The 11399-nt window shown below is 43.3% G+C and overlaps 1 protein-coding gene across 2 annotated transcripts; it reads left to right on the plus strand.

Annotated features, from left to right (window-relative positions):
- The first annotated feature begins 340 nt into the window (after positions 1-340).
- Positions 341-10481, plus strand: rbm11 (RNA binding motif protein 11). Of its 2 annotated transcripts, none has more exons than XM_056262271.1 (6): positions 341-496; positions 1442-1589; positions 1676-1739; positions 3651-3747; positions 10033-10191; positions 10320-10481. In XM_056262271.1, the coding sequence occupies exons 1-6, from the start codon at positions 401-403 to the stop codon at positions 10431-10433; spliced, it is 678 nt and encodes a 225-aa protein (XP_056118246.1). In that variant the 5' UTR covers positions 341-400; the 3' UTR covers positions 10434-10481. The 2 variants fall into 2 exon arrangements, with proteins under 2 accessions (XP_056118246.1, XP_056118245.1); XM_056262270.1 differs by having other exon boundaries at positions 342-496; positions 1442-1598.
- Positions 10482-11399: the final 918 nt, after the last annotated feature.

Here is an 11399-nt window from a genome sequence, read left to right on the forward strand (position 1 = left end):
TTCAGTGGAAGATTTTTAGGTGAACTGTCCCTTTAAGTTCACACAGGTGACTGAGTAACCGCAGGTGTCGTTTGAAAAGTGTGCTTGTGCTATCTTTACCATGCCACTTTCGAAAAAGATGTTTTGTTACCGTCTGCAATGACACATAACCACTGATCTATATACCTGATTATTTATATATAGATCAGTGCATATAGCCGACTTTTCGTCGAGATAGGAGCGACATTGACATCTAGTGGCTCACTGTGGTACTGCGGTGTCGCAATTCAGTTATTCATCACGACAAACCAAACACCATCCTTATAAAATGACTAAATGAGTGCATGACTGTCTAACATCAACCGAAAAAAATATACAAAATTAAATCTAACATTTCAAACCCTTAAAATTGATTTAGAGAATGTTTGACAGGGACAGAGATCTTGACAAGACAATCCTCGTGGGAAACATCCACAGCTGTGTGACGGAGGAGAATCTGTTCGAGTTGTTTCTGCAGGTGAGCTCATCCAGGCCATCGTCCTTCACCTGTTCAGAGTCTTGCGAAGATTATTTATTTATATGCAATGCTCAAATGATTCTTGTCTTCTAGTCAAATCGGTCATTGCATCCCATATTTCTTGGGTACGTTTGCTAATGTTAGAGCAGAGGTTTCAGTCTTTTAGATGCCATGGACTCCAAAGATCATCCTCGTGTAACTGTGAGATCCTAACATTTAAAAGGCTTCTATCCTTGATAAACACCCAATTTATACACATTATAAATCTAAAATGAGTCTCTATTAAGTTACATTATATTTATTTTTCCAACTCCCTAAAGTAATATACTGTTAAATGTATTATTTATTAATTAATTGAATTTTAATCAGTGTATATATATATATATATATATATATATATATATATATATATATATATGTGTGTGTGTGTGTGTGTTATTATTATTGGTAATTATTATTTTTTTTAATTTATTTTTTTAATCTACTTAATAGTCAACTAATATTTTTTATTCATTCATTTATTTATTTGAATCTAATGTATTAATATATTTTAATCTTTTTATTTTTTATTTTTATTTTTTACTTTTTTTTGCTAGACTTTTCCACAGTATCATGTTAAGGAGCTTTTAATCATTCAATTAGACAGGTTTTATGGCTATAATTTAAGAAACAAATTGACCTAAAATCTTATCAATAAACTTTTAATGAATGATATCTGTTTGAGACATTAGAACATTCATTCATTTAAATGGTCATTTATTGTGGTTTTGTGATTATTATTATTCATATTAATATTCTAATTGTAATCTATTATGATTGTTGGTCATTTGTTTATTTTTATTTATTTATTTTAAGAAAAAAAATATTTTTTTGTTGTTGTGTGAAATTGTAAATTTTGCTTTTATACAATTTTTTTTTCTTCTTCATATATGATTCATTTACCAGGCTGGGCCGGTAAACAAGGTGCATATATTCCGAGATGGACAGCAGGCTCCTTATGGATGTGTTTATTATAAGCATGCTGAAGCTGTTCCGTATGCAGTAGAACTTCTCAATGGAATCTGGCTCTATGGGCAGCCAATCAAGTTACAATGTAAAATTGGTGGGTACCTAAAATCAGTGTTGAGTTGAAGGCAGACATGTTATCTTAACAGAATGCTTGTGCTTTGTTATTTTCAGGTGGCCATTATCACAGAAATCACATGCTTGCATACCACATGGAGAATGGACTGATAGCAAACAGGTGTGTCAGTTTACACAAAAAGGTACAGTGTCATGCACTTTTGTCAGTGTTTTTGTTTATGGCAGAGTTTGGCATTATGGGTATTAAAAAAGGGCTGCTTTTTTGTGGGTTGCTGGACCACAGAGGTATTTCAGGCAACGAGGTCAAACTACAGACTACAAGTATGTACTTAATTGGAGATGGGCGGTGTTGGGGAAAGTTACTTTTAAAAGTAATGAGTTACAATATTGCGTTACTCCTTAAAAAGGATATAGATAACTAATTGCGTTACTTTTCATGGAAAGTAATGCGTTACATTACTTTTGCGTTACTTTTCCTCACCTGGGCTGGGCTGGGCTTGCTGTTTTTTAATAACAAAAAAATCCTTGGAGAGTCTTTGGCGAATTTTTTGAATGAAAGATCAAAAGGATAAATAATGTAGATTTGTTTTTACAGCCATCTTATATCATATTTACCAGGGGTGCCAATAATTCTGACCACAACTGCACTTTTGTTACGTACTGTTTTATCGCCTACTACAAAGTATGCGATTTCAGATGCAGCCTCTTACTTCAGCGATAATAAACAAAAAAAAACCCAATTGTGATGTTTATCTAAAGTCATTTTTACTTATTAGTATGGTTGAATTGAAGGCCAGCAGCAAAAACATTGGTTGATAAATTGAGAGGAGCCTAATAAATATACATAAAGTATATTTGTGTTATTTAACAATTAATTATTACAGGTTTGCACAATATTCTTAGTTTGCATTTCAGAGTTTTTATTCATTTTGAGGAATACTGAATCTGTTTTGTGCAAGTGAGATGAGTAAATGCTCACATTTAGTCTAGAACTACAATAAGCATCATGTTCACACAGCGCACACAACGACTCTGCACTTACTCACGATTCCTCTCAACATGGGGACAGGAGAGGTCTCGGTCAATGAATGGAAAAACAAAGTAACTTGCATTACTTATTTGAAAAAGTAACTCAGATATTTTGTTATAAAAGTAATTTGTTATTTTACTAGTTACTTGGAAAAAAGTAATCTGATTATGTAACTTGCATTACTTGTAATGTGTTACCCACTACACTGTTGATACTTCTGAAGTGTGTAGTAAGATAAAAAAACATGCGTCTTGCTTCCACCGCATAATTGTGTTAGCATCTAGCTAAATTCATGATTACTTCATAAATTATCCAAAAACTGCTGTGGCAGCTTCAGCCTCACCATTGTCTACGAGTGAAAACGTAGTGAACTGTCACAAGCTACTTTTCTTTTGCACAAAGATTTGTTTAATATAGCATTCACAGATTAACACTTTAGTATATATTATTTGGCTCATACATGATTGTTTCATAGTGCCATCTACTAAGATCACAACCTGTTTTTCACTACTGTTCAAAACAGGAGTCAGTAAGATTTTGTTTAGAAAGGAATGAATATTTTTACTCCGCAATGACACATTAAATTGATTTAAAAAAAATTGTCAGTAAAAGACTTTTACATTGTTACATTCTATTTTAAATAGATGCTGTTCTTTTGAACTTTCTGTTCATCAAAGAATCCTTCACAAAAATATTAAGCAAGATTTTCTGACTGGAGTAATGATCCTGAAAATGCAGCTTTATCATCACAGGAATACATTACATTTTAAAATATATATTCTAAAAGAAAACATTTATTTAATATTGTAATAAAAGTAGACAATTTACTGTATTTTTGATCAAATAAATGCAGAGCATAAGAGACTTCTTTCAAAAACATTGAAAAAATATTTTGAACAGTATAGTGTTTTCTTTTGTTGGAAGATAAGTGATATTTAGCATGTTGAAATGTTATGTGTTGTGTTTTAATTGTTTTTAACTGTGTGACATTTATTGTAATTTGGGATACTCTGTTATTTCCCTTCAATGTTTTCCATACAGTGCGGATGCTGTGCACCAGGACAATATGGTTTTGAATTTAAATGGCAGTCCAGGTGTGGAGAACCGTTCTAATGAAGCATGTGGCTGGAGTGACATGGTAACATACACAAAGAGAAAATATATAATCATCATGTTTCTTCCTTAAAGGTAGGGTAGGCAATTTTCGGAGAGGCTAGCAATAGCAAGCTAGCTTTGAAAGTATAAGATCCCACCCTCCCTTCAGAGCGTCTCCAAAGCCACGCCTCCCTCAAAACACATGAACGTGTACAGCAGCGTCTCCAAAGCCACGCCTCCTTCAAAACACATGAATGCGTACAGCAGCGTCTGCAAAGCCACGCCTCCTTCAAAACACATGAACGCGCACAGCAGCGTCTCCAAAGCCACGCCTCCTTCAAAACACATGAACGCGTACAGCAGCGTCTCCAAAGCCACGGCTCCTTCAAAACACATGAACGCGTACAGCAGCGTCTCCAAAGCCACGCCTCCTTCAAAACACATGAACGCGTACAGCAGCGTCTCCAAAGCCACGCCTCCTTCAAAACACATGAACGCGTACAGCAGCGTCTCCAAACCCACGCCTCCTTCAAAACACATGAACGCGTACAGCAGCGTCTCCAAAGCCACGGCTCCTTCAAAACACATGAACGCGTACAGCAGCGTCTCCAAAGCCACGGCTCCTTCAAAACACATGAACGCGTACAGCAGCGTCTCCAAAGCCACGCCTCCTTCAAAACACATGAACGCGTACAGCAGCGTCTGCAAAGCCACGTCTCCTTCAAAACACATGAACGCGTACAGCAGCGTCTACAAAAGCCACGTCTCCCTCAAAACACATGAACGCGTACAGCAGCGTCTACAAAAGCCACGCCTCCCTCAAAACACATGAACGCGTACAACAGCGTCTCCAAAGCCACGCCTCCTTCAAAACACATGAACGTGTACAGCAGCGTCTCCAAAGCCACGCCTCCTTCAAAACACATGAATGCGTACAGCAGCGTCTGCAAAGCCACGCCTCCTTCAAAACACATGAACGCGCACAGCAGCGTCTCCAAAGCCACGCCTCCTTCAAAACACATGAACGCGTACAGCAGCGTCTCCAAAGCCACGGCTCCTTCAAAACACATGAACGCGTACAGCAGCGTCTCCAAAGCCACGCCTCCTTCAAAACACATGAACGCGTACAGCAGCGTCTCCAAAGCCACGCCTCCTTCAAAACACATGAACGCGTACAGCAGCGTCTCCAAACCCACGCCTCCTTCAAAACACATGAACGCGTACAGCAGCGTCTCCAAAGCCACGGCTCCTTCAAAACACATGAACGCGTACAGCAGCGTCTCCAAAGCCACGGCTCCTTCAAAACACATGAACGCGTACAGCAGCGTCTCCAAAGCCACGCCTCCTTCAAAACACATGAACGCGTACAGCAGCATCTGCAAAGCCACGTCTCCTTCAAAACACATGAACGCGTACAGCAGCGTCTACAAAAGCCACGTCTCCCTCAAAACACATGAACGCGTACAGCAGCGTCTGCAAAGCCACGCCTCCCTCAAAACACATGAACGCGTACAGCAGCGTCTACAAAAGCCACGCCTCCCTCAAAACACATGAATGCGTACAGCAGCGTCTGCAAAGCCATGCCTCCCTCAAAACACATGAACGCGTACAGCAGCGTCTCCAAAGCCACGCCTCCTTCAAAACACATGAACGCGTACAGCAGCGTCTCCAAAAGCCACGGCTCCCTCAAAACACATGAACGCGTACAGCAGCGTCTACAAAAGCCACGCCTCCCTCAAAACACATGAACGCGTACAGCAGCGTCTGCAAAGCCACGCCTCCCTCAAAACACATGAACGCGCACAGCAGCGTCTCCAAAGCCACGCCTCCTTCAAAACACATGAACGCGTACAGCAGCGTCTCCACAGCCACGGCTCCTTCAAAACACATGAACGCGTAAAGCAGCGTCTACAAAGCCACGCCTCCTTCAAAACGCATGAACGCGTAAAGCAGCGTCTACAAAAGCCACGCCTCCCTCAAAACACATGAACGCGTACAGCAGCGTCTCCAAAGCCACGCCTCCTTCAAAACACATGAACGCGTACAGCAGCGTCTCCAAAGCCACGCCTCCTTCAAAACGCATGAACGCGTACAGCAGCGTCTCCAAAGCCACGCCTCCTTCAAAACACATGAACGCGTACAGCAGCGTCTCCAAAGCCACGCCTCCTTCAAAACACATGAACGCGTACAGCAGCGTCTCCAAAGCCACGCCTCCTTCAAAACACATGAACGTGACAGCAGCGTCTCCAAAGCCACGCCTCCTTCAAAACACATGAACGCGTACAGCAGCGTCTCCAAAAGCCACGGCTCCCTCAAAACACATGAACGCGTACAGCAGCGTCTACAAAAGCCACGCCTCCCTCAAAACACATGAACGCGTACAGCAGCGTCTGCAAAGCCACGCCTCCCTCAAAACACATGAACGCGTACAGCAGCGTCTCCAAAGCCACGCCTCCTTCAAAACACATGAACGCGTACAGCAGCGTCTCCACAGCCACGGCTCCTTCAAAACACATGAACGCGTAAAGCAGCGTCTACAAAGCCACGCCTCCTTCAAAACGCATGAACGCGTAAAGCAGCGTCTACAAAAGCCACGCCTCCCTCAAAACACATGAACGCGTACAGCAGCGTCTCCAAAGCCACGCCTCCTTCAAAACACATGAACGCGTACAGCAGCGTCTCCAAAGCCACGCCTCCTTCAAAACACATGAACGCGTACAGCAGCGTCTCCACAGCCACGGCTCCTTCAAAACACATGAACGCGTAAAGCAGCGTCTACAAAGCCACGCCTCCTTCAAAACGCATGAACGCGTAAAGCAGCGTCTACAAAGCCACGCCTCCTTCAAAACACATGAACGCGTACAGCAGCGTCTCCAAAGCCACGCCTCCTTCAAAACACATGAACGCGTACAGCAGCGTCTCCACAGCCACGGCTCCTTCAAAACACATGAACGCGTAAAGCAGCGTCTACAAAGCCACGCCTCCTTCAAAACGCATGAACGCGTAAAGCAGCGTCTACAAAAGCCACGCCTCCCTCAAAACACATGAACGCGTACAGCAGCGTCTCCAAAGCCACGCCTCCTTCAAAACACATGAACGCGTACAGCAGCGTCTCCAAAGCCACGCCTCCTTCAAAACGCATGAACGCGTACAGCAGCGTCTCCAAAGCCACGCCTCCTTCAAAACACATGAACGCGTACAGCAGCGTCTACAAAATCCACGCCTCCCTCAAAACACATGAACGCGTACAGCAGCGTCTCCAAAGCCACGCCTCCTTCAAAACGCATGAACGCGTACAGCAGCGTCTACAAAAGCCACGCCTCCCTCAAAACACATGAACGCGTACAGCAGCGTCTCCAAAGCCACGCCTCCTTCAAAACGCATGAACGCGTACAGCAGCGTCTCCAAAGCCACACCTCCTTCAAAACGCATGAACGCGTACAGCAGCGTCTCCAAAGCCACGCCTCCTTCAAAACACATGAACGCGTACAGCAGCGTCTACAAAAGCCACGCCTCCCTCAAAACACATGAACGCGTACAGCAGCGTCTGCAAAGCCACGCCTCCCTCAAAACACATGAACGCGTACAGCAGCGTCTCCAAAGCCACGCCTCCCTCAAAACACATGAACGCGTACAGCAGCGTCTCCACAGCCACGGCTCCTTCAAAACACATGAACGCGTACAGCAGCGTCTACAAAAGCCACGCCTCCCTCAAAACACATGAACGCGTACAGCAGCGTCTGCAAAGCCACGCCTCCCTCAAAACACATGAACGCGTACAGCAGCGTCTCCAAAGCCACGCCTCCTTCAAAACACATGAACGCGTACAGCAGCGTCTCCACAGCCACGGCTCCTTCAAAACACATGAACGCGTACAGCAGCGTCTCCAAAGCCACGCCTCCCTCAAAACACATGAACGCGTACAGCAGCGTCTGCAAAGCCACGCCTCCTTCAAAACACATGAACGCGTACAGCAGCGTCTGCAAAGCCACGGCTCCCTCAAAACACATGAACGCGTACAGCAGCGTCTCCAAAGCCACGCCTCCTTCAAAACACATGATCGCGTACAGCAGCGTCTACAAAAGCCACGGCTCCCTCCAAACACATGAACGCGTACAGCAGCGTCTACAAAAGCCACGCCTCCCTCAAAACACATGAACGCGTACAGCAGCGTCTGCAAAGCCACGCCTCCCTCAAAACACATGAACGCGTACAGCAGCGTCTCCAAAGCCACGCCTCCTTCAAAACACATGAACGCGTACAGCAGCGTCTCCACAGCCACGGCTCCTTCAAAACACATGAACGCGTACAGCAGCGTCTCCAAAGCCACGCCTCCTTCAAAACACATGAACGCGTACAGCAGCGTCTGCAAAGCCACGCCTCCTTCAAAACACATGAACGCGTACAGCAGCGTCTACAAAAGCCACGCCTCCCTCAAAACACATGAACGCGTAAAGCAGCGTCTACAAAGCCACGCCTCCTTCAAAACGCATGAACGCGTACAGCAGCGTCTACAAAAGCCACGCCTCCCTCAAAACACATGAACGCGTACAGCAGCGTCTACAAAAGCCACGCCTCCCTCAAAACACATGAACGCGTACAGCAGCGTCTGCAAAGCCACGCCTCCCTCAAAACACATGAACGCGTACAGCAGCGTCTCCAAAGCCACGCCTCCTTCAAAACACATGAACGCGTACAGCAGCGTCTCCAAAGCCACGCCTCCTTCAAAACGCATGAACGCGTACAGCAGCGTCTCCAAAGCCACGCCTCCTTCAAAACACATGAACGCGTACAGCAGCGTCTACAAAAGCCACGCCTCCCTCAAAACACATGAACGCGTACAGCAGCGTCTCCAAAGCCACGCCTCCTTCAAAACGCATGAACGCGTACAGCAGCGTCTCCAAAGCCACACCTCCTTCAAAACGCATGAACGCGTACAGCAGCGTCTCCAAAGCCACGCCTCCTTCAAAACACATGAACGCGTACAGCAGCGTCTGCAAAGCCACGCCTCCCTCAAAACACATGAACGCGTACAGCAGCGTCTCCAAAGCCACGCCTCCTTCAAAACACATGAACGCGTACAGCAGCGTCTCCAAAGCCACGCCTCCTTCAAAACGCATGAACGCGTACAGCAGCGTCTCCAAAAGCCACGCCTCCTTCAAAACACATGAACGTGACAGCAGCGTCTCCAAAGCCACGCCTCCTTCAAAACACATGAACGCGTACAGCAGCGTCTCCAAAGCCACGCCTCCTTCAAAACGCATGAACGTGACAGCAGCGTCTCCAAAGCCACGCCTCCTTCAAAACACATGAACGCGTACAGCAGCGTCTCCAAAAGCCACGCCTCCCTCAAAACACATGAACGCGTACAGCAGCGTCTCCAAAGCCACGCCTCCTTCAAAACGCATGAACGCCTACAGCAGCGTCTACAAAGCCACGCCTCCCTCAAAACACATGAACGCGTACAGCAGCCTCTCTACATAAAATTAAACGCGCTGATGACACGTTATGTCTGCAACATGGAAATGCATAATCTGACAGGCAGTTAGGCCATCGAATTCAATGATTGGACAAACATCGTTTGGTCCTACGCCTTCCACAGACGATATATACAGTGTACATATAAATACATTTAGAACACTTAAAGGGATAGTTCACCCAAAAATGAAAATTACCCCATGATTTACTCACCCTCAAGCCATCCTAGGTGTATATGACATTCTTCTTTCAGACGAATACAATCGGGAGTTATATTAAAAAATATACTGGCTCTTCCAAGCTTTATAATAGCAGTGAATGGCCGGTTTCTGATTTGAAGTCCATAAAAGTGCTCCGCACGGCTCCGGGGGGTTAATAAAGTCCTTCTGAAGCGAAGCCATGCGTTTGTGTAAGAAAAATATCCATATTTAAAACTCCATCATCTATAATAACTAGCTTCCGTCAGACGTTCGTACACATCGTTTTACGGCGAAAGAGTAACATTTGACCTGACGCATGACGCACTGAAGCGCAGAGGATAGAGCAAAACAAAACACCGTTCACGAATTAGAAGTCTAAAACCAGAATATTTAAAGAGAAATGTGGGAGGAGCTTGAGTTTGTTGCCCAGCCCTGTTTGTGTCGAACCACGAGAGGCGTCAAAGCTTATGATACTCCTACATCTACTACACCATACATCGTCAAGTGTTACTCTTTTGGCGTTAGTCGACTTGCGTAGGCCGTCTGCCGGAACATATCACCTACCCTGCCTTTAAATCTACAAATAGAGCTTACAAGAGCACACTTGAGAAGAAAAAATGAAAACAAATGTTGTATTTTTTGTGTCTTAGGTATACAGCAGCAGGCCTCTGGATGTGTGTCCTCCAGTTGTGTGGTACTGTCCACCCCTCCAGCAGTGGGTGAACTCTGGATACCCTCCTTGGACGTCCTGTCTGGATGAGAATCTGTTGCTCTATAGGTCAGCCAGCACCAGAGAAGGTTGTGCAAATGTAAGTCTAGAGGGTAAACGCAGGGGGAAAAATGCTATAAAATGCGACCCTAACAGCAAAAACGAGTGTAAATCTTATTTTACAGGCTCAGTTTAAATGTAAAATCCAGATAAACGTTTCATTTTCAGAGACAACAATACAGTGGACGCTGTACAAGCATCCTGACACCTCTTGCACAAAAAAGTACACCATATATTCCAGTGAGTGCTTTTGGTGGCACTGATTCAGACTGTAAGCTGTAAATCAGTGATATCTGAGTGTGAATGCTCTAATAAAGCCATCAAAATGCACCTTACTGTTTCTTGACACATTGAAACACAAATCTGATGATCTGAAATGTTTGTTTTTGTGACTTGCTGATAAACTTCATCTCATGTTCACCTCCAGTAGGACTCTGCATCGCGTGCAGTTGCAAAATCAAATGAGGAAAAGCAATAGCATAATGATTGATTGGTCAATTAGCATTTTTACGATGACATATTTAGTGGCGGGGATAAAATATTAACTTGTCGTAAAATCTCGGATATTATATTGGATGATAATTTATGGCCATTTCTAAGGGCAACTTTAATCGGTCACTTATTACCTTGAAAAGGCTGTTGTGGGTTAGACAGTGAAAGCCTCTTCTTCTCTTGAATTGAACTGGTATGATAAGATGCAATGACTATTAACTTTAGACTTTAGACTTAAGGAGATTTTTATTCACTAAGTAAGTACAAGAATACAATGAATTTCAGTTGGTTCTGGTGTTGGCATTAAGAAGAAATGTACAAACATAACAAACACCTTGAGATATGTGTGGATAATTCATACTTCTAATCAGCAATTATTCAGTACACTGATTAAAAACATTGAAATGTTGCAAAAGATTTCCATTTCCAATAAATGCTGTTCTTTTTTGAACTTTCAATTAATCAAAGAATTCTGAAAGAAAATTTCCTGTTTTAAAAACAATAATTTTACAACAATGTTAATAACTATAAATGTTTCTTGACTGGAGTTATGATGCTGAAAATAAATTACATTTTAAAATACACTCAAATAGAAAGGGGTTATTTTAAATTGTATTTATAATTCACAATATTACAATTCTACTGTATTTTTAAACAAATTTGTGTCAGAAACATTCAAACAAATTACAGACCCCAAACTTCTCAATGTTAGTGTACATTTTTTTTTACAATAAAATAATTATTAATATTAATCAA

This window comes from Rhinichthys klamathensis, unplaced genomic scaffold, assembly GCF_029890125.1.
Source record: "Rhinichthys klamathensis goyatoka isolate OS25496 unplaced genomic scaffold, OSU_Roscu_1.1 h1tg000191l_1, whole genome shotgun sequence".
NCBI classification, from domain to species: Eukaryota; Metazoa; Chordata; class Actinopteri; order Cypriniformes; family Leuciscidae; genus Rhinichthys; species Rhinichthys klamathensis.